The sequence below is a fragment of the Gouania willdenowi genome, chromosome 6 (assembly GCF_900634775.1).
Source record: "Gouania willdenowi chromosome 6, fGouWil2.1, whole genome shotgun sequence".
NCBI classification, from domain to species: domain Eukaryota; kingdom Metazoa; phylum Chordata; class Actinopteri; order Blenniiformes; family Gobiesocidae; genus Gouania; species Gouania willdenowi.
In genome coordinates this window covers 52,325,532-52,348,282 of record NC_041049.1, presented here as the reverse complement: position 1 = coordinate 52,348,282, position 22,751 = coordinate 52,325,532, and the positions used below count along the sequence as shown (strand labels likewise).

Genomic DNA, 22,751 nt, shown 5'->3' with positions numbered 1-22,751 from the left:
TTGTGTGATGTGCCTGTAGTAGTAGTAGTTACTAGTTACTAGTAACTCACAGAAGCCAAAAATATGACGTGTGGAGGTTCGGGCATGTTGGCCCTACCCCATGAAACTATTCACACAAGCAGGTTGTGTCACCACAGGGGATATTTTCCTCAGACAGACACAATTAAGTCATTTAACCTCATTTTTTCTTGGATTGTTCACTAACCAGGTTAACATTTATCTCCAGGCAATTTGATTGTGTGTTTCAGAGATGCTGCAGGTAAACACAATAGATTAGTGATGGTCACATTTAAAACATCTTAGCTGTGTGTGTGTGTGTGTGTGTGTGTGTGTGTGTGTGTGTGTGTGTGTGTGTGTGTGTGTGTGTGTGTGTGTGTGTGTGTGTGTGTGTTATAAACTACACTGCGTGATTTGTCAGCTGACACAAGAATGGTGGTTGGAATGGGGCTACTGTTTTTTTTTTTTTTTTTTTTTCAGTTTTCATAATTTAGACATATGAGGATATTGGATTCATTTCCAAACACACAACAGAACTAGTCTCAAAGCAGGAGCACCCTGATAGTCTTTCTTCACTGTAGTGTGTGTGTGTGTGTTTTGCTTTGTTTACACTGTAACATGCTGGTTATACATAAACCAGAGGGTCTACATTCCAATGCCCAGGGAACTGAAGGATTTCTAAAGTAATTGTAAAGAACAACTGATTTCATTGTAGATATAATCTCTTAGAGAAGACAGGGTAAAAAAAAAAATCTAAAGCAGTGGTTCTCAAACTGGGGTCTGAAGACCCCCGGGAGTCCAAGCTTGGGAGTCTGCAATATTTAAATAAATTCATCTTCATGTTGTATCAGAACAGAAGTGTATAACTACATATGGGGACCATTGCACCATTAACATATACATACTTTACATTACAGTAGGCTATACACGATCAGGATTTTTGGGCCGATCACCGATCAGTGAGTTTGAAAAAACGGTCACCGATCTGATCATATGAATTCAGGTTGTGTTTTTAGGTACCGACCAAATTCCTTTGGTACTACCTGATACAGATTCACGGAAAATCCAACGGTACCATTTTTCGGGACCTAAACGCAGCCTTGTGACTGTGAGGAAGTGGAAGAGTTGAAGAATTTCCATGCAGGACTTGAACATAACATTTGTTGTCAGTGGGTGTGTGGCCCTTTAACTGCAAATGAATGTGCTGGTCGCTCGACCAGTGTGCAGAGTGAGGGAGCGTGTGAGACCGAAGCAGATTGATTATAAGCTATATGCCGTTTTTGAGTGATTGGCAAAATAAACGTTGCAGCTGCTGAATTAAACCGGAGTCTTATGTCATACTCAATAGGGAGAGGCCAATATGGATTTTTTTAGGGCCGATGCAGATACCGATTTATTTTCTATCAGCCTTAGTCGATGACGGACTGCCAATCTTCTTGAGCCAATATTTGGAGCCGATACTACTTTTGCTCACTCAATTGACATCATACAAATTACACAAATATAACAAATGGTAAGAGTCTCAATTTTTAAAAAACATTTATTGAAATTAACAACAGTGAGGTAGAATGACAACAAGTAAAAAACATTTAACAAATATTAAAAAAACAGGTGATGTAGAAAAAGAGCAAGTAAAAAATATTCCTGCTCTCTGTAAATAATGCGGATCGTCAAACGCAGCAGCCAAAGCACAATGCCATTCTGTGTACTACAAAGGCAGCATTTCTCATGAATGTGCACTTTGGCTAAAAACAGTGTTATAATTTCCAATATTCATTTGTGACTGAACATTGTTGGATGGATGGATGGAATAAATGAATGAGTGAGTCAGTAAAACCTCTAAGCTTGAACAGGTGGCATATGAAGTGAGACAATCCATCCAATGTTAGCATTTAGCACACAGTAGTTTGGGTTAGGGCTAAACGATTTGGCCTAAAAAAATTTTTAAAGAAAAATTTGAGTTTCGATTCGATTTTTTTTAATGCACTTAAAAATGACTGCAGACATCAGATATATTGTCAAAAGTTCAACTTTATTACTGTTTGTCCTCAAGAGTTAAAATGCATAGAACAATCCCAAATTAAAGAAATAAATGAGGCTCTGTCATTCAACAATTTCAAGCTTTAACCCAGGTTTAAGTAAAAGTGCAAAGCAACTTCACAGTAGCTTAAATTTTCTGATTAAGAAATCAGATAACTACATATTTTATAACATATAACATTACAGTTAAAAAAAGAGTATTTTAAACAAAAATGTCAGGCTTCTGAAAAGTATGTTCATTTCTGTGCACTCATTACTTGGTTGGGACTCTTTTGCATGAATGACTGCATCAATGCGACGTGGCATGGAGGTGATCAACCTGCGGCACTGTTCAGGCGTAATGGAAGCCCAGGTTGCTTTGATAGCAGCCTTCAGGTCATCTGCATTGTTGGGTCTGGTGTCTCTCACCTTCCTCTTGACAACAGCCCATAGATTCTCTATGGGGTTCAGATCAGGCCAGTTTTCTGGCCAATCAAGCACAGTGACACCATGGTCATTGAACCAGCTTTTGGTACCTTTGGCAGTGTGTGCAGGTGCCAGGTCCTGCTGGAAAATGAAATCGTGTATCCTTCTGCTGACAAGCTTTATGGAGATGCTGAAGTGCTCTAAAATGTCCTGGTAGATGGCTGCTTTGACTGTGGACTTCAGAAAACACAGTGGACCGACACCATCAGATGACATGGCAGCCCAAATCATCACAGACTTTGGAAACTTCACACTGGACTTCAAGCAATATGGATTCTGAACCTCTCCACTCTTCCTCCAGACTTTGGGACCTTGATTTCCAAATGATATGCAACATTTACTTTGGACCATTGAGCAACAGTCTCGTTCTTTTTCTTCACAGCCCAGGTTAGACGCTTCTGCCGTTGTCTCTTGTTCAAGAGTACTTCCTTCTGCTGACAAGCTTTATAGAGATACTGATTTCATTTTCCAGCAGGACTTGGCACCTGCACACACTGCCAAAGGTACCAAAAGCTGGTTCAATGACCATGGTGTTACTGTGCTTCATTGGCCAGCAAACTGGTCTGACCTGAACCCCTTAGAGAACCTAAGCGGTATTGTCAAGAGGAAGGTGAGAGACACTAGACCCAACAATGCAGATGACCTGAAGGCTAACACTTTTTCATGATATCCTTATTTTAACATTTTAGTACAGATAAGTTGAAATATTCCAAGAATTGATCACTCCTATGCATAAACATGGCACTAAGTTGTGTTTAATTGATGTGAGGATTAAGAGGGGGCTTCCCCTGTAATTTGTCCCTGGATCTAAGAAGTTTTAGAACCCCTGACTTGAACTAAAGCCCTGCTTGTAAAAAAACACACCAAAAATTAACAGTGTGACACCAAGCAGAAGTTAGTGAGTAGTGACAGTTATGCCTTATCAGCTCAGTGTGTCTGCTGACACTGACACCTCCCATGATGACAACCCTTTCCTTTACACTCTCTGCTCTTGAGTTTTTGTGCATTTGTTGCAGATCTTGAACATAAATTCCCACCTTAAATAATCCTTCTGCACTGCAGTTAATAAACAAAATGTAGAGTAATGTTTATATTCTGCCACTTGTTAAAAGTATATAATGTTTACCGTTCTATTTCAATTAAGCAATTTATTCAATTTGTATTATATATAACGTCACATTTCCAGAATGCAGTGCCTCGTTTGTTAGTCATAGCATGAATATTTAAAGTGTTGTTAAATAATAAACATTCTTCCAATTCGTGTGTGGGCCATGTTGTGCACAAAGTTAAAATTAAATGCTAAATATCTAATATTTCTCACAGTTTTGCTGAATATTGCTAAACTTATGTATCCCAATTTATTCTCAGTGTTTAGAAAGCACAATGCCATTCTGTGTACTACAAAGGCAGGATTTCTCATGAATGTGCATTTTGGCTAAAAACAGTGTTATAATTTACAATATTCATTTGTGACTGAACATTGTTTAATACATTGGTCTTTCCAGTATTTTAGTATTTACATGCAGACAAGCATTATTAGTATATGTCAACTCAATATTATTTAATGAATAAAGTAAATGTTCCATGTAATTGCTAAGTAATAAGCTAGCAGCCTTTTATGTGCTGCAGTCCTCATTAAGCTGAATTAAAATAAATGAATGAGTGAGTCAGTAAAACTTCTAAGCTTGAACAGGTGGCACATGAAGTGCGACAATCATCCAATGTTAGCATTTAGCACACAGAAGTTTGGGTTATGGCTGGGCGATTTTGCCTAAAAAAAGAAATCTCCGATATTTTAAAGAAAAATTTGAGTTTCGATTTGATTTTCGATTTTTTTTTTTTTTATCCACTTAAAAAGGACTGCAGACATCAGATATATTGTCAAAAGTACAACTTTATTGCTGTGATTGTCCTAAAAAGTTAAAATGCATAGAACAATTCCAAAATAAAAAGTAAATGAGGTTCTGTCATTCAACAATTTCAAGCTTTAACCCAGGTTTAAGCAAAAGTGTAACAGCTACTTCACAGTAGCTTTAATTTTCTGATTAAGAAATCAGATAACTACATATTTTATAATATATAACATTACAATTAAAAAAAAAAAAAAAAAAAAAAAAACTCTTCCCATAGCATCTCACCATAGTGCGAATAAAAAATTGAACATGCACACATAGCCTACTCAAAGGTAAACACATGTAAACAAAGAGGGGGCTGGCTCACATCAGAACATGAAAAAGTCCAGAAAAAAACTGTAGTGGGGAAAAAAAAAAATTAAACTCGAATTTGCAAAATAAAAATCGTTTTTATCTACAAATTCTATTAATCGATTAAATTGATTTTTTTGCCCAGCCCTAGTTATAGCTACTTTTCACCCATCTCCATTTGTTCTAAGAATCCCAACAACATAGTATTTAGGCCCGAGCACCACGAGCTGGCGAAGGGCCTCTTGCTCTCATAGTGGACACACTCTGAGGGAAGGGGCGGAGCTAATGGGAACGCCACATGCTCGTCAGTGACCAGAGACCCTTGTCATGTTGTAGACATGCCCCCACACTTTCCGAAAATGTATAGTTCATGGCACTCAAAAAGGTGGAATTTCTTTCTTTCTTTCTTTCCCAGTGTCGGAACCAACTCACCTACTTTTTACCCACTGAACCAAAATTCAATTGCACGCTCCACTAATTTCTGGCCATTTCCGATTTTAAAAATGCAAAAATTTGACACCCCAAGTAGGCCAAAATACATTACGAGATAGGAATTGCCAGAAAAATCGTAGAATCCTGAAAATTGACACAATAGACCATGACAATACAAGTAAAAAATATTATTATGACCATGCCAAAAAATACACAGGGAATCCTTTGAACATTAATACCAGAAAGAGTTTTTATAGTTTTTATGTGTGTTTTTCTGTCATTCTGTGTATGTTTGTTGTTGTCTTGCTCGTTGTGAGGCAATTTGCATATTTCTGTAGTCCTTTTGTGTATTTTTCCTGTAAAATATGTTTTTTGGAGTCATATTGTGATTTGTGTATTACTGTTGGCGTTTGGTTTTGTTCAGTTTTGTTTAAGTTTAGTGTGTTTTTGGAATAATTTCTGTGTTTTTCTCTTGTCTTTTACTGTTGTTTCCTGCAATGTTGTAATTCTGTGTATTTTTTATTTCAATGTATTCTTGTTTTTGTTTTGTGTGTTTTGCTGTCATTTTGTACATTTGTTTTGGGGGACAATCATCTTACATTTTAATTTAATTACCTGTATTTCCCTCATGCAGCGACTCTCCTTATAACTCCGACAGTGATTGGTGGTGTGATGGAGGACCATGTGGTGCTGCAGGAGGAGGACGTGGAGGGCTCGTGGACGCTGCTGTCCTGGCTGGCGTCGTTGCTCATGGTGGTTGGTGGAGCTCTGCCTTATGTGCCTCAGTACCAGGAGATCCAGAGGAGCGGCAGCAGCGAGGGCTTCTCCACCAGAGTGTGTCTGCTGCTGCTCATAGCAAACATCCTACGTGTGTTCTTCTGGTGAGACATTTCATTCCAAAGGGATGTAATTATTTCATCTTAAATGCTATTTAATGCTTATAATGTCATCAACATTAAAAATCTTTGTACTCAATTATTTATATAGGTAAAAATTGTAAAAGGTGTTTATCATAATGTCATGCAGTAGGGGTGTGCCAAAATATCGATACGATATATTGCGATATTTCATCTTGCGCTACATTATCGATACACTGAATATCAATTTCTTTCTTTCTTTCTTTCTGTCTTTCTGTCTGTCTGTCTGTCTTTTTTTCTTTTTTTCTTTTTTCTTTCTTTCTTTTTTTCTTTCTTTTTTTTCTTTCTTTCTTTTTCTTTTTTTTTCTTTTTTCTTTTTTTTTCTTTCTTTCTTTTTCTTTTTTTCTTTCTTTCTTTTTTCTTTTTTCTTTTTCTTTTTTTCTTTTTTCTTTCTTTCTTTTTTTCTTTCTTTCTTTTTCTTCTTTTTTTCTTTCTTTTTCTTTCTTTCTTTCTTTCTTTCTTTCTTTCTTTCTTTCTTTCTTTCTTTCTTTCTTTCTTTCTTTCTTTCTTTCTTTCTTTCTTTCTTTCTTTCTTTCTTTCTTTCTTTCTTTCTTTTCCAGTTTTCATAAAACAAGTTCACTCTGCTTGTTAAGCAACACTGATATTACAGTGTGACGATATCTCGATACCGTGATATGTCGCAATATTTTTTCGCACAATCGATTAATTATCGATTTTTATTTATTTATTTTTTCAAAACCTTTTCTGTTTTTTCACTAAAATGCGCAGGTACGTCTTCACAGAAATTTTTCTCACTGTTTGTTGAAGGAACCAATATATTGTTTACTGGAATATCGCACTATAATGGTGTCACTGGTAAGAAAGACCCTATTTTTTGTTAACAGAAAGCACTATTGGAGATACTTATTTGTTTCTTTAATTTGCGCAAACATTATTAACAATATTTTGGTGAAGCAATATTTTGTGTCAGTCTTCCTTTAAAGACTTGAACATGTGACTAGTTGTGGTCAGTGTGTTAAGAAGAGCCACTTTGTTTGACTTGGCTGTCATTCATGTGAACTTGATTAACAATGTTTTGTAATTCCTGTGAAATAGATATCGTAATGTATCGTGGATGAAATTTCCTGCGATATATACACAAAATTACTGAAAAAACACAAAGACAATAATAATAAACAAAAGGAAAACAAAAATACATAAAATGACAAAAGAAATGCACAAAATTACTCCATGAACACACAAGACGACTACAATAGAAACACTGTAAAATATAGAAAACAACAAAAATTAATACTGTACATATATTGGGAACAAGTGAAAACTCCTGAAGACAGAAAGCTGTACATCCCTACTTCCCATGCTGTTGCCATGGGAACTCAAATTACCTGAGTAATATTTTAATATGTTGCTGCTGTTGTGTGTTTTTTTTTTTTTTTGTAGGATTGGGAAGCAGTTTGAGTTGACTCTGCTGCTTCAGAGTGTGGTGATGATCCTCACCATGTTTGCCATGCTCCACCTCTGCTGCACAGTTCAGAACACCAACCGTGTCAGCACCAAGCAGCACAGGCTCTCAGGTAACCACGCTGACTAACTGACCCAGCACAGTATATAGGCCTTGTTCAGCCTTTTAACGCCTGTTTCTTGCCAAAAGAGGGAGCTATTGGAAAAGAAAAAGCTACTGTGGCCAACATGTCTCTACTATTATTGTCTTCTGCTTTGTTCCTTTCATTCAGATTTAAAAAATAATAATAATAATAATAATGTAGTCAGAAAAAAGCTGTTTAAGGTATTTTGTATGTTGACCTCACATGACTCATCCATTAGTAGTGAAAATACCAGGCAAAGCTGAGCTGTCCCATGGATATCATTACTGGTGCACTGTCACACATGGAGATGAGTCTATTTTCAGCCTGTGTGTGTGTGTGTGCGTGTGTGCGTGCGCGTGCGTGCGTGCAACAGCATAAATCCTCACGTGGTTCCAAAGTAAAAATCCAGCCATTTGGATTCACTTATGAAATAACATCACCTTGATTCAAAATGCTGGAAAACAATGTAGTGTTCTCACATTACACAACTGTATGTGTGTGATTGTGTGCTTTCGTGTGTGTGTGTGCAAGCTGATGCATGAGAGTGGGAAATAAATGAGACGGCTGTTTCCTTTATAGGTAAATGTTGTTTTTATTAAAGCAGAACAAAGAAACTTTCTCACCTTAATAAATCCTTCTCCTAGTCCCTCTGAGGGTCATACAAGTGTTTGTGGGGTGATTGGGGGGTCTTGTCTTTCATCCCCCCTGCTGTCAAAAAACTTTCTCTGCCTCCGACCCGGTGGCAGTCTAGCAGTTCTGTTCTCGCAACAACACATACTGCTTTACGACAGCCCAATGTACACTAAAGGTGCGTTCACACCTAGCGCGACTGTAGCGACTGCAGTCATCGCCCGTGATGAGTCGCTTGAACATAGTGGTGCTTTTTGGTCACTTCATCGTTCCAGTGACGTCATTCCCAGGGAACATGTGTGTGTGTGCGCGTGTGTGCAGCAGGGTGACAGGGGAGACAACTGGCTGATCACTTCCCTTAACATAAACATTGCTGTTTTTATGGTATAAATGATGAACTTACTGAGTTGCTAAAGGATGAGTTCGCTCAGAATGTATAGGCTTATTCAATATTAACCTCTTTAATTTTGCCCCGGTACGTTTAGGAAGCTTCCCACTGCCCGTCTCACTGTAGCAGGAGGGAGGAGCTGCTGCCACGGGGGGTGCGGAGTGTTTACGACAGTGACATAACCGAAAAGGGAGCACTAAGCGCAACTTAGTTAGTTCTGTTTTAACAAACACTCAAGTTGATTCATTTTGCAAATCAGCTCAGAGAGACTTAATCTGAGTACACGTTTGTATATTCGATAATGAATTTGCAGGTCACATCATGTTACTGAAGACATAAATGATGGTAACCAAACCGTTTAGTGGGAATGTTATGGAAAAGCAGAGTTTACCTGTCATTAGTAAAGCCTTTCAAAATATTTCGTTTTTTGGAAAATAGAAAGTGTTTGTATAAGTAAATTAATGTATCTCCTGTTGGTTAAATACTAATTGTTAGTGCACATATTCCTAGGAATGGTGATGGGTTATTTATGGGTTTTTGTTCAGTTTTAGTACAAATTATGAAATATTTCTCAAGTGTGAGTGAAACTACACTAACAGTTGTGTTAAGTTATGAATCATATACATTTGGGCAGAGGTAGGCAACTTTTTTCACAGTGGGGATCTGAGGGCCACATTATCAATATTCACGCCAGCATGTAGAATAATGACTAATCTGAGAATGAATACAGGGAAGAACAATAAGTTTGTGTTGCGTTTCATGTGTTTTTGGTGTAACTTATTGTTTTGTTTTGTTTTTGTGGTCGTTTTGTGTAATTTCCTTCTCATTTTGAGCTTTCTGTTGTTGTCTTTTGTGTTTTTATTGTCGTTTTATGTGTGTTTTTGAAGTCTGTAAGTTTGTATTATGTTGTTTTGTTTTTTATGAGCCAATTTGTGTATTTTTGTCATCATTCTGTGATTTTGGAGACATTTTTGTGTATTAGGTTTCTTTGTCTTTGTTTTGAAATTTTATCATTCTTCTCTCATTTGGTGTTGTTTTTGTTTTTTTGTTGCCGTTGTGTGTTTTTGGAGTCATGTTGTGTATTTATGTTGTCTAGTCTATATTTTTGTAATTTTGTATGTGTTTTTAAATCATTTTGTGCATTTAAATGGTAAACGGACTTCAGGAGCCGCTCAAATTTAGTGCGAGGGCCGCATGTGGCCCCCAGGCCACCAGTTGTCCATGTCTGCATTAAGGCGTTTGTAAATGAGTGATCGACACAGTTGTCCTTTCTTCCACTCCAGTCCGTAGAGACATTCTTTCAAAGGGCAACCCAGAGGTTTGGTTTCTCATCTCAGGCATGATGGTCACGGCAGGGGTCAGGACAGGAATAGTACAGAACAGGGTCACGTCTCAACCACTGGCTCCGCCCCCTTCACCTCCAGTTTCTCTTCTAAATATCCTTTTATTCTGCCTTAAAACCGGTGTTGATTGTGTCAACTTAAAATCTTTGTCATAGTTTTCATCTACTACATTTCATTAAGTGACTAATAAACGTGACTAATACTTCTTTTAAAATAATTTTGTCACATCTGACAAAATCTAATCAGAACTCATTTGATCACATGGTCTTACGCATTGATTACATCAAATCTGTCTGTGTGTATTTACAAACATTAATACTATCCAATATCAGGTTGATCAATGGAAATTAAATCTTTTTTTTTTTTCAATGCATAAAATCCTATCCTGTATAATTTAGTCGACTGTATCTATAACAGATAAATTCTTAATGTCATTTAGTTGTCTCAAACTAGAACTAGACCATAACAGAAGAAGTCTTAAATCATATTTTAGTCAAAGTCAGAAAATTTAAACTAAATGACAAAAACTGACTTACTGCCGGCAATGCGAACCAGGCTCCTGCTGCGGTCATACAGGGAACGGACAGCCCTTAGCAAAGGGCCCCGGACCCCATACTCTCAGAGCACCACCCACAGGGCACCACGAGGGACACGGTCGAATGCCTTCTCCAGATCCACAAAGCACATGTGAACTCCCACGAACCCTCGAGCACCCGATGAAGGGTATAGAGCTGGTCCAGTGTGCCGCGACCGGCAGTAAGTCAGACCTGTTTCCAGTGCATGTTGGTCTGCGCCAGGGCTGCCCTTTGTCACCGGTTCTGTTCATTACTTTTATGGACAGGATTTTTAGGTGCAGCCAGGGACCGAAGGGAGTCTGATTTGGGAACCTCAGGATTTCATTTCTGCTGTTTGCAGATGATGTTGTTCTGTTGGCTTCATCAAATCAGGACCTTCAGCGTGCACTGGGGCGGTTTGCAGCTGAGTGTGAAGCGGCCGGGATGAGGATCAGCACCTCCAAATCTGAGGCCATGCTTCTCCACCAAAAAAGGTGGCTTCCCCTCTCTGGGTCGGTGGAGAGTCCTTGCCTCAATTGGAGGAGTTCAAGTATCTCGGGGTCTTGTTCACGAGTGAGGGTTGGATGGAGCGTGAGATCGATATACGGATCGGTGCGGCATCAGCAGTGCTGCGGTCGCTGTATCGGACTGTTGTGGTGAAGAGGGAGCTGAGCCGGGGGGCAAAGCTCTCAATTTACCGATCTACGTTCCTACCCTCACCTATGGTCATGAGATTTGGGTAATGACCGAAAGGACAAGATCGCGGATACAGGCGGCCGAAATGAGTTTCCTTCGCAGGGTGGCTGGGCGCACCCCTCGAGATAGGGTGAGAAGCTCAGTCAACCGGGAGGAGCTCGGAGTAGAGTCGCTGCTCCTTCACGTCGAAAGGAGCCAGCTGAGGTGGCTCGGGGGATCTGTTTCGGATACCTCCTGGTCGCCTCCCTCAGGACGTGTTTCAGGCATGTCCTATTGGGAAGAGGCCTCGTGGAAGGCCCAGGGCACGCTGGAGGGACTATGTCTCTGAGCTGGTCTTGGTGCCATTAGTGTGCGTGGATCGGGAGATCTGGGCATCTCTGCTGAGGCTGCTGCCTCTACGACCCGGTCCCGGATAAAAGCGGAAGAAAATGGATGGACTAAAACTAAATCAAAATGTACCGTCAAAATTAACAAAATGTTCTTCTTCTCACCTTGTTTTTATTTATTCCCTTCAGTGTTTTGCTTTTCTGTAATTTCTCTGCTTGCAGTTGTGCTTTAACATCTGTATGACACCACCTGGTCCTGCTCTTCCTCATACCTATTACAGCGGTTACTGGCTTGTGAAATTAACTCAGTTAAATTAACCCGTATAAACTCATTAGGTCAATAAATGTGCCATCTTTAATCCTGGTGTGCCATCATGTGCACTGTCACATCTGCTGACTAGCCTGGTTTTCTGCATTCTGATGATCAAAGTTACTCTTCTTTTTTATTTTGATTACATTGTCGTGTTTACAATTTGCTGGTATAGCTGCCACCTATTTGGATTATTACAATTTTGTCTTCTTATCTTTGGCGTTTGCATAGAATATAATTGGTTCTTTTAAAAATACTGGCTCTTCTTTCTAATGTCTCTAATGAATCGTGTAATTAGAGTTCCATGCAGCAATAATCAGGTTACCAATCAAAGATGAAAATGGCAAAGGTTCTCTTCCTCCATTCCTCACACTTTTCTTATCTTGTTTTGCATCAGTTTTATCCCCGCCACAAAGTTTGGAAAGGGGATATAGGTTTGAGCTCCGTCCGTGCGTTTGTCCTTCCGAGTTAAAGTGGACAGCTTTTTCTCAGAAACCGTTTAAGATAGGATAACCCATTGGTGTGTGGTTTCAGGGTACCAATACCTTGATGGAGTTTGAAAATAAGAAACGCACAATTATTTTTTCCCGAGTTATTGCCCTTGTTCTGTTTTTTTTAATTCTGTTTGAGGTATCTTCAAAGGGGACAGCTTTTCTTAGAACCCGTTTAAGAGAATTAGTCATTTTATATTTTAATGTGACAATATTTTCTTATGTATACATCTAAGTTCTTAGATTTAGGACATTTAAAGATGCAGTCTGCAACTCTAATAAAAGTGACTTTTTGTCATATTTGCTAAAGTTGTCACTATGTAAGGAAAGGTTTTCATGAAACTAGTAGTTTGTGTGAAAAAAACAGGCTCATTGAGTAACCCCTGCTGCTCCTGCTGCCTTTGGCAGATTGCCAGAATGCACCGCCTCCGTGTGGCTGCTTAAGTGATGGTGAGTTGTTGCTGCTGCTGAGGTGTGTGTACATTGAGAGAGAGAAGCGCTGCATTAATATGCTTTTAACAGTGCATGTTATATTAATGTGATGTTGCTGTCGGACTAGCATTAGCTTGTTAGCTCCTCTGAGGGAGGGACTTTGGAAAGTTTGGAGGCAGGGCAAGAGAGCAACGGGGAGGGAGGGGGAGAGAGGGATTTGGAAGTTGCGGACTGCACCTTTAATAAAAGGTTGTGAGTTAGAATGACAACCAATCTGGCGGGGGATGTTGATGACTGTCTTCTTGTTCTTTCTTTTTTTTTTTGCTGCTTATGTTTTAGTCTTTTAATTCTATCGTGTTTTGTGTCATGTTTTTGATCTGATGATCTCAGGTCGTGTTTTTTTTTTTAGTGTGCACCTGAGATATTAAGATTAATTCTTTACTTAAAATAACGTTTTCTTTTTACCTAAAATAAATAAATACATCATTTTAAATAACAAAAACAAACTTAAATAGTGAAAATCAATCATCAAAGTGATATTTAGGCATGCACCTTTTCAATAAATAAACTAAAAATCTTTTATTTCTGTTTTTAATCAAGTTGCCCCAAATAAACCGACCGAAGCTTAAACTTTTCCTACCTTTTTAAGTTACTGCTAGCTTCATTATTTCTATTACTTATTATCTTAGCCTCTAATTAAAGTGAAACTCTAAAAATGTAGTATTTAAGAAGTGTTTTTCTAACTGATAGACGATACAGAACTTATGAAGTAGCTCACAGATTCAGAAATGATGGTGACCCCTGTACTAGCCTATATAAATGTAGAAGTTCTAATGTAAGTTGTTAAAAATAGGGTTTAAAGCAGTGGTCCCATTCTCGCGGCCCGCTGGCCGGACGATAATTTGTGGCCCGCAGGACAATGTGAAAATGTAATGTTAGTGCGGCCCATGTGTTTTATACTGTATTGTAATGACATGACTTGAGCCGTTATCAAATCTTTATCAGCCTTTAATGGAAGTCTTTAAAACATTATGTACCACTCATTCTCCGCTTAAGCCCGCCCTTCCCCAGCCTCCCAGCCAATCAACACGCAGAACACATGTAAACAAAGACGAACATTGGCAGAGAAAGCTGCACGTAACGATGCTTCAAATACCATGGGAAACCACAACACCTGTTAAACATTGAATAAACAAGACGTGGAACAAAACTCAGTTAAATAGGACCTAGTCTGTTACATTATGAATGGCGCTTTACAGCATTGTGCGTTGACGATGTCACCAAGGGCAGCAAAACCTCCGATGGAGCCACCCACCCAGCCAGCTTGCACCCGCCGTCCCGCTTCCAAGACTGGGGGCTCATAGGGGACCTACCAGCCTCGGTTATAGTCAACAAAACATCGGTGTTGGCTGGAACGTACGGCTGATTCCATGGAGTTATTATATAAAATAAAAGCCAGTAAATAACGCCTCTGTAGCTGCGTCCCTTGGTTTTTATCGGCTATAATCGGCTAATGTCCCAAGTTCTTTTCTGAGTATGTCACCATGGTAACAACCCTGGGTTTCTACCTGGCTCCGCCCACTTGAACACCGCTTCTCAAGGAACACTTAATTTACCTCGACACTCTTCTCTGACACACATTAGTAACATCAAACACCACAGGCGTGCTCACATCATTACAAATGCTGTGCCGATTTATGTTTTTTTTTTTTTTTTTTTTTTTTGCAAATGATAATTTTCTTTATATCATTGTGGATGCAGAGCATTTAGGGAAAACACTGAGAGGTTGATCTGCATTAAAACGCCTACTGACGTTTTTTGTAAAGTTCTCTAAATACAAACCTGTGGCAAATGTTAAGGGGAAAATGTCAATTTGTACTGCTTTGAAATATGACAGAATTTTCCATTTCATCTTGACTAAATATTCTGTCTGCTCTGTGTGAAATAAAATGGTTATTGTTATTAATAATGAGTGAGTGACCTGCAGGGATGTGTAATGTATCAATGAGACGAGGGCCATGATTATCATCACCAAAGGGTGCATTTGTTAGAACATCCGGTTGTTTTAAATGTTTTCATTTCCAGGCCTCGCTTCTTTTTCTCCTATGGTAAATAATGACTTACTGTTAAATAAATGCTTAAATATCTACTTATCACTCAAAAAGTACAGGACATCACTTGTCACTTTGTAAACAAAATGTATGGAAGTATTTTTTTTAGGGAAAAACTTAAAAGAAAATATGGCAACTGTTGATGACTGTAAATACAAAATTAAAAAATAAAATTATTTTTTATTTGATGACTAAAATTTTCCGTCATAGTTTACTACATCATTCGTGACAATAACCAGCCGATGACTGATTAAAACATACTTGTAATGAACAGTTTTACTGTATAAATGAAAACAAAATAAGTTGTCACACAATCAAATGTACTTCTTTACATATTCATGCAAGTATTTTTTTTATGTATTTAACAAAAACTGTATTAAAATATATTTACATTTTTGTCAACTTATTAAGATGAAACTATAATTTTGTTACATGGGACAAAATCTAATCAGAACTCATTATGTGTTCTGATCACATCAAATCTGTCTGTGTGTATCCAAAGATTAATTTTACCCATTCTCTCTATATTTACAAACTGACGAGACAGGGGGTGTTGAAAACAAGAGGGGACAATATGACCCACACACTGGCACACACATACAAAAAAAAAATACTTTATCCAGATACTAACAAAATAACTAGGGATTCACCGAATATATTCGGCCAAATATATGCAAAAAAAGCCACATTCAGCCTTCGGTGGAGTGAGTTAAAAGCAAGGCCGTATAGCAACGTGTGACGCAATGACGCGATCAAACAACGTGCAGTGACGCGGTGTCCGACGCACAGATTTTTTGAGCATTTTTTGGGGGCTTGACATACAGGCACATCCGCGTTAATCACGGAATCGACCAATGAAAACGATTAAATGCGGAAATGGACAGAATCGGCATTTAACGTCGTCACCGTGGGACAAAGAACGTTTTTTTATGGGGAAATGTTTCCCACCAGTGCCCGTTTAACTTTGCTGTGCCTGTAAAGCTCCGTCCTTTTTTTGTGTAACATCTGATACTGTCAAATATTCTGACCCCTAGTGGTGAAATAACTGATGCTTCCTTGTGTCCATTTAGTCTGGAATGATGTCATCAGGATAATTTAAATTTGGTTTGTTTAAACTAAATTTTATCAAAACTTAATCAATAAACCTGATCAGATTCACTAAATCATTGATCCCTGAGTTGAAATCAGGTGATATTAATGCTGTTCTCATACATCTTTATACGACATATGAATAATTAAAAAAGGAGCAGTGAGAATAATCTGTCACTACAATTTATCTACTTTTGAATTGTATCTTTCTTTATTTTTGACAAACATTTTTGTTCAATTATGTTTTTTTTAATTTATTAGTATTTATTTTGTTTCCTCACAGGAGTTAAAAACTAATATTTTCATGAAAAATATTTCCAAAAAAAAAAAAAACGGAATTTAAAAAATTAAAGTGGAAAACACAGAATTTGGGAAAAAAATTTAATTGATTTTTTAGGTCCCTAGGTTTACATTATTAGCTTATCTACTGTGGTACTTTGGAATTCATGTTTAATATAAATGAAAAACTTTGTTGTGCTTTTTTTGAAAAGCAGAGGCTACTGGAATATTTAAAAAATGTCAGAATATTCAATAAACATTTACTTTCTTTAAAAAACATGTCTAAAAAATATTCTCGGCTATTTATGCACTCTAAATAAAAAGTGAAAAACTTAACAACCGCATTTGATATTTGGTATACGGTATTCGGCCACGTGTTTATATTTTTTTCGGCTTCGGCCACACATTTTCATTTCGGTGCGTCCCTAAAAAATAACCATAAACAAAACAAGACCCACAGAAGCAAAAATATACCAAATCACATCAGGATGTGAACTCATGTCTGCATAATCTCACTGACAGTGACTGAACTAGGTTCGCCACTAAACCAAAAATAACTAAAAACACAGAAGTTATAGCTGTTAAACACGATGTTTTTTTTTGCTATTTATTATGTATTAGCCTTATGTCCTGAATGTTAATAGGATCAGTAATAGTAATGAAATAACTTTTTAGTAAATGTAAATACTTGTTAATGAAAAAGTAATAAACTATGGTAATTGTTTGCTACAATTTACTGTCAAACACAGTCTCACTGTTTGAGTTTGTTTAATTTCTGACCATTTACTTGGTTGGATTTGGACAAAATGACTTTGTGTGAGTAAAATGGTGATCAGGGTCAGTTTGACACTACGTAGAGCAAAAAGTATTAAATTATTTCAGTAGCGTAAGCACTTAATCACGTAATGCATGACAACTGTGCACCTTGACAGCTTATCTCACTCACCCATGTGACCAAACTTCTGCAGCACAAACACCAGCCTGTGCATTATAATACACACACACAAACGCTTATTTTACAAAATTAACTGTTTTTTAATTAAACTCCTGATAACGGCCATGTTTAATTAGCAAATGAAGCCAGAGGATGAGAGGTGATTTATTAACCGTGGAGCATATTGGATTACTTTGGATTGGATATTTACAAACTGGAACCAAAAAGAAATACCTCAGGGCAGATTTTTCAATTTATTTTTTAATCCACTAAGTCTCAGTTTTTACGCATGGTGAAATAGTTGTTAGTAATAGTTCCAAACAGCTTAAGGTTGTTTGTTTATGCCATGCTGGTTCAAAAACGTGTTTGTTGTTAGTGATGTAGAGAGAATAGTTCATTTAAATGACAACTTGTAAGTATGCAGTGGTTAGGCAGTCATAGTACAAAAACACAGGTGCAGCATTGTTCTCTAACCGCGTTGTTCTTTGTTCGCAACAACATGCCAGTTCTTTTCTGGCCGAAAATAAAAGATGGCATGTGTAGACAATTCAGTCTGCAGGGACTGCTTGTTGTTCGCCTGAACTGTCATTCATTTCAAGTGTGCAGCTTGTATTGTTTTATACAATGTGTGTGTGCACGACATATATAAAAAACGTGCACTTGGTTTCCGAGCACAGTAGATTGTTTACCGAAAGGGCACATTGTGAAGAAGAATGGAGCTCAATACAGGGAAGTACAAAAACATCCAATAATCTTAAAAAAAAAAATTCTTCTTTTTTTTTAACTTTGTCTGCACATGCTGTCAAAGGTCAACACTACAAGAAGTGCAATCTTTTAAAGATAGCAATGCATGTTTTGTTATTGCAACTAAATAAATGAATTTATTTTATTGCATAATTGTGTCCATCACCAGCCCTCCCCAAGGAAGGGTAAGAAACACTTTATTATAGGGAGGATGTAAAAACAGAGGGCAGTGTTACATCTAGGTGGGGTGGGAAGGGAACAGGGAAGAGGGAGTCAGGGTAGGAAATGGAAAGCGTGGGGAAGAGTTGACTGCTTTAAAGTGAGAGTGAAATGTGATGTTATAGTTGTGCTTATTGTGTTGTGTAATCCGTTTAGCCAGTCTGGTGGCAAGGTTGGAGCTCAAGTATAATGGTGGTGGCCGTGAACAGAAGGAAGGAGTGAGTGGTAATACCTAAAACTGGTATTTGGGATCAAGGTACCTAAGGTTAAGCCCAGTACGAGTTTATCCCACAGCCCAAGACATGCTAGTGCATCCAAGACCAATGTTTGTGTAAGAACCACTTCTGTGAACCCAAGCGCCAAGACCCCAAGCAGGAGGCAGACACCGCCCCCCACATACACACCCGAGAAAGCCCCAAGGAGCCGAGGACCCAACGCACCCCGCCACCGACCCCAACCCCCATCTTCAAGGCCCCCCACCAACACCCACCCCCATTCCCACTCACACTCCAGCACCACATTCCTTGAGGGGAGGGCCCAGAGTACCTCACCCGAGATTCCAGCGAAGGAGCAAGGACCCACGCCCAGTAGACGGCCAGAGCCGCGCCGAACAGGAAGCCAGCGGCAAGCTCAGAGCCAGCAGAGACTGGACCCCATGCCAGAAGGAACCGAAACAGACGCAGCACTGGCAGCAGCTTGCCAAAGACGACGGACACATCCCTAGCCGCCTGGGGCACCAAGGGGATGCTGCAAGTTGCCCCACCGGCCCCCAGGCGCACCAGCCGAGCCCCCCAGAGTGCCCTAGATCACCCCTCTTCGATGCCACCAGCGCCATGAGCTTTTGTTATTGTTAAATTCAGGACCCCCCAAGAGCCCCAGCCAGACCGCCATACCGGTATGCGGCGCGCACAGCCCCGAGGCGGCAGAGCCGCAGACCCTGGCCCCGCAGGGCATCGCCCAAGGCATGCAAGGGTCCGCCCCGGAAAACCCCCGCCATGAACGGCCCAGCCATCAGGCCAAGCCCGCTGGACCCCAAGGGCAACCCCCCAGGACTGGGAGCCCCCAAGAGCGAGCCTCTGGGCAAAGCCCCTTGGGGAGGGCAGGTGGCGGTCGTACCCTGTGTGTTGAGCAGTGATTCAAATTGGAGGGATTGATAGGGCAATTCAATTAATTTAAACTTATTAAAACAAAACACTTAACTTTCGAAGGCTTTTATATAGTGAATGTATCGATGGAAGGGGTTGGATTCTGATTCTGAATCATGTTCAAGAGTAACTAAAATCCAAAAAACAGTTTTTTTTTTGCTCAAAACAAATACTGGTAGTATTGTTGTTAAATGATTCTTGTCCAACTATTGACATATTAGTCCAAGTATTTTAATTTGGTGTATATTCTGGAGTGAAAATGTAAGCGTGACTGCCCTCTATGGGTCGAAACATGGCTATTACAATAAAATTTTGTTATTGGCTCAGAATGGTGGTTTGTGACATTTTGGTGGCTTCTTACGTGATGAACCATCAAGGTTGGCCCCGCCCCCTCCTTTAAAGAAGAGCACCTGTGGATTCTGCAATCTGTGGTGATTAGGTCGGATTGAGAGATTTATGAATAGAGAGGTATTGTAGTATTGAGTAGGTAGTTAGCATACGTAGATTGTTCTTTGGAGGTTTTATAGTATAAACTGGGTGTGTCTGCTCCAGAAGCCCCGCCCATAATCAAGATATTTTTGTGAATTTCCAACCTTGGCGCACATTAGCAGAAACCTGTGGGTTTGTTACTCTTTAAGTTATCCAGTCTGGTTGGTTAAGCAGCCAAAACAGGTTTAGTGACGACCTCTTATAGTTTGCCTTTGTTACTTCATTCTTGACCATTTCTTTTTTTATTTCAAACCTTGTTTACAATAACGTTTGCACCAGGTCATTAAAATGTTATTTTTTTTTAAAGCATAGTTTCATTTAAAACCTTTAAAATGGTACACATATTTCTTTCTGCTCCTCAGTGACCTACTTGGGTTAAGTTGAAATTTAAATAAATCTAATAGCTGTCAGGTATTTGACGTTAAACACATTTTCACTGGGTGGTGTGTAGCTCAGTGGGTTGAGCACCCGCCCCATGTACGAAGGCTGTAGTTCCTCACCTGCAGCCGGTCCAGGTTCGATTCCCGGTGTGTCATTCCCTGCTCTCTCTGATCCCTTTCCTGTCAAGCAACTGTCATATAAAGGCCACTAGAGCCCAAAAAATCCTTTAAAAAAAAAAAACACATTTTCACTGTCATTCTCTGTGCCCCCAATACCCTGGTGGTATTTATAGATTGGCTAGTACTTAGTACTTCATTATCTTGTTTTTGACCCTGTTTGAACTAATTGTGTCAGTCAAAGCGCTGTGTTGGCTCATTGAGACAAGAAATGACAATAGATGCCATCCATCACCATCCATCTTTGCCATATAAAATGGTGTGTGTGTGTGTGTGTGAAGAGAGGGTGTTGTAGATGAACCCATCTGCTTTATGACGTACTCTGTTATAGTGCATGTAAGGAACAGTTGCACGTTGCTCTTCAGTGTGTGTGTGTGTGTGTTTGCCTTCTTAATTAACAAGAAGTCAATACTCACTGAGTGATTGTTAGTCGAGTTAAATCTTTCTACATTTTTTGCAGGTTGTTTTTTGTCATATTTACTTGATTAGTAACAAATTCTAAATGTGCAAAAGTGTAAAGTCAAACCAGAAAATGCATATATTTGTACCTAGACTGCAGATATCTCCATCTTTTTATCATCTTCTCTGTGCATGCTTGGTTTACTGATCTGGACATTGCTTGTTTAATTGTGTCTGTAAAATGAGGCACAAAAGTAATTTATTGCTCTTTAGGTAATGTTTCTCATTTCACAATACAATGTTATCTTGTTTTGACAGCTTTTATGCTCGGCCTTGCATTAGCCTATAATATACCCCGTGTGTGTATTCACTGTGTCGACAGGTTTGATAATGACAAATGAGATCAGCCCTGTCCTGGTTCGTCCTCGACTTGAGTAATAGTAATAATTTGCAATTGGGATTTTTCATTTGCTTCCAAAATGCTGTAAAAGCTGCATACCATCCTTATTTTTGCTTTATCAACATTGTTGAACCTATTCTATCAGTTTTCCATGAACCAGGAAACAATTACCACTTATAATTTTTTTAATTTGGTGATCAAGTTTTGTGGAAAGTACCGGTAGATATTGAAATATATCGATTTATTGTTGCAATGATTTCTACAACAATTAGGTTATCAGTTTGTGTCTGATTCATTTTTAACATATTATCCGATTCCCATCCCACATCCATTGATTTATTTCGGTCATCATGGCACGCTAACATGTAGCTAGAAACCAATCTTAGCTCGGCAAACACAATCAAGCTAATCAATTAGCAACTGACTGAAACACATCAAACAATTTTCTGCTGAATGTCTTGATTGCTGGTAGTTTGGCACCATAATTCCCTCTGCTCTGATGCAGGGGATGTGAATAATGAGAGTGAAATGGTCCGGTGGTTTTAGCGATTCTCCCAGAAACGAATGCAGCCGTCCTTGGAATCACAAGGTCAAGGAGGCGGCACGATAAACACTGATTGGCGTGAGGTTTAAGCTCATTATTCCCCCACTGGGTTGAAGTACAATGAGCTTGGTCTCAGACATTTTGCCCTCTCTATATGAGGGCTGTGTTTCTCAGCATGTTGTGCTCTGATTAGACCTGATCCTGATCAGAAGGAATATCAAAGACTGTAAAAACCCACAGGGTTGCTCATTAGTAGGATACCTTCAGTCTCATTTTGTTACACAGTGAGCAATAGACATAGATTTGCCAGTGCTGTAGAGAAAACATACATTTCAAAGTGTTTTTTTTTTTTTTTTTTGGTAAAGATATTGCATAAAAAATGAGAAAATGATGGTGATGATCTTGAATCGGGGTTCCTGCAGATACTTAAAAAGTCTTAAAAGGCATTCAGTTCATAAATCTTCAAGGGATCCTCCACTGTTTTTACAAATGTGGCCTAAAACCTTTGAAATGTCCTTATTAGTAGATCTCTGCCAAACAAAACGCCCCATATTTGTTTAATTAACTTATAAAAATGGGACTACTTTACCGTTTGAGAGTCTGTGCGCCGCCATGTTGAAATGACTTCACTGATGAAGAAAATTGCCCCTTTTAGTCCATTGAGTTCTATAGGATAGCATACAGGATCATTTAGCAGCTTTTTCAGTCAAAATCACAACTTGCGCTGCTTTGGGTTGCTCTAAAAATCAGTAATAGTTAAAAAAGTTGATGTCCTTGGGCAAGACACTGAACCCTAAGTTGCTCCCAATGGTTGACTAGTGCCTTGCATGGCGGCTCAGTCCCATTGATGGGTGAATGAGCTGATATTGTAAAGCACTTTGAGACTACTTCAGTGTGGGGATAAAGTGCTATATAAATCAAGTCCATTTACCATGTTCACATTTTGCAGCTCACATCTCAGTCAGATCCATTTACTTTGCTGAGACACTCACTAGGAGTGTGTCTTGGCTTTTCATATAATTGGACTGCACTGACAGGTGTGTTCACCAGCTTCTTTACACTGATGCTC

The 22,751-nt window shown here is 38.9% G+C and overlaps 1 protein-coding gene across 2 annotated transcripts in view; it reads left to right on the top strand.

The window, feature by feature from the left end:
* LOC114465381 (PQ-loop repeat-containing protein 1) overlaps positions 1-22,751 on the top strand; it is a 65,201-nt gene that overhangs the window by 551 nt on the left and 41,899 nt on the right. The window contains exons 2-3 of one of the 2 annotated variants that reach the window (XM_028450365.1): positions 5,797-6,019; positions 7,457-7,590. In XM_028450365.1, coding sequence (XP_028306166.1) covers positions 5,811-6,019; positions 7,457-7,590 — 343 coding nt within the window. In that variant the 5' untranslated portion in view covers positions 5,797-5,810. Of the gene's footprint in view, positions 1-5,772; positions 6,020-7,456; positions 7,591-22,751 lie in introns of both variants that reach the window. The other variant, XM_028450364.1, reaches the window with a different exon arrangement.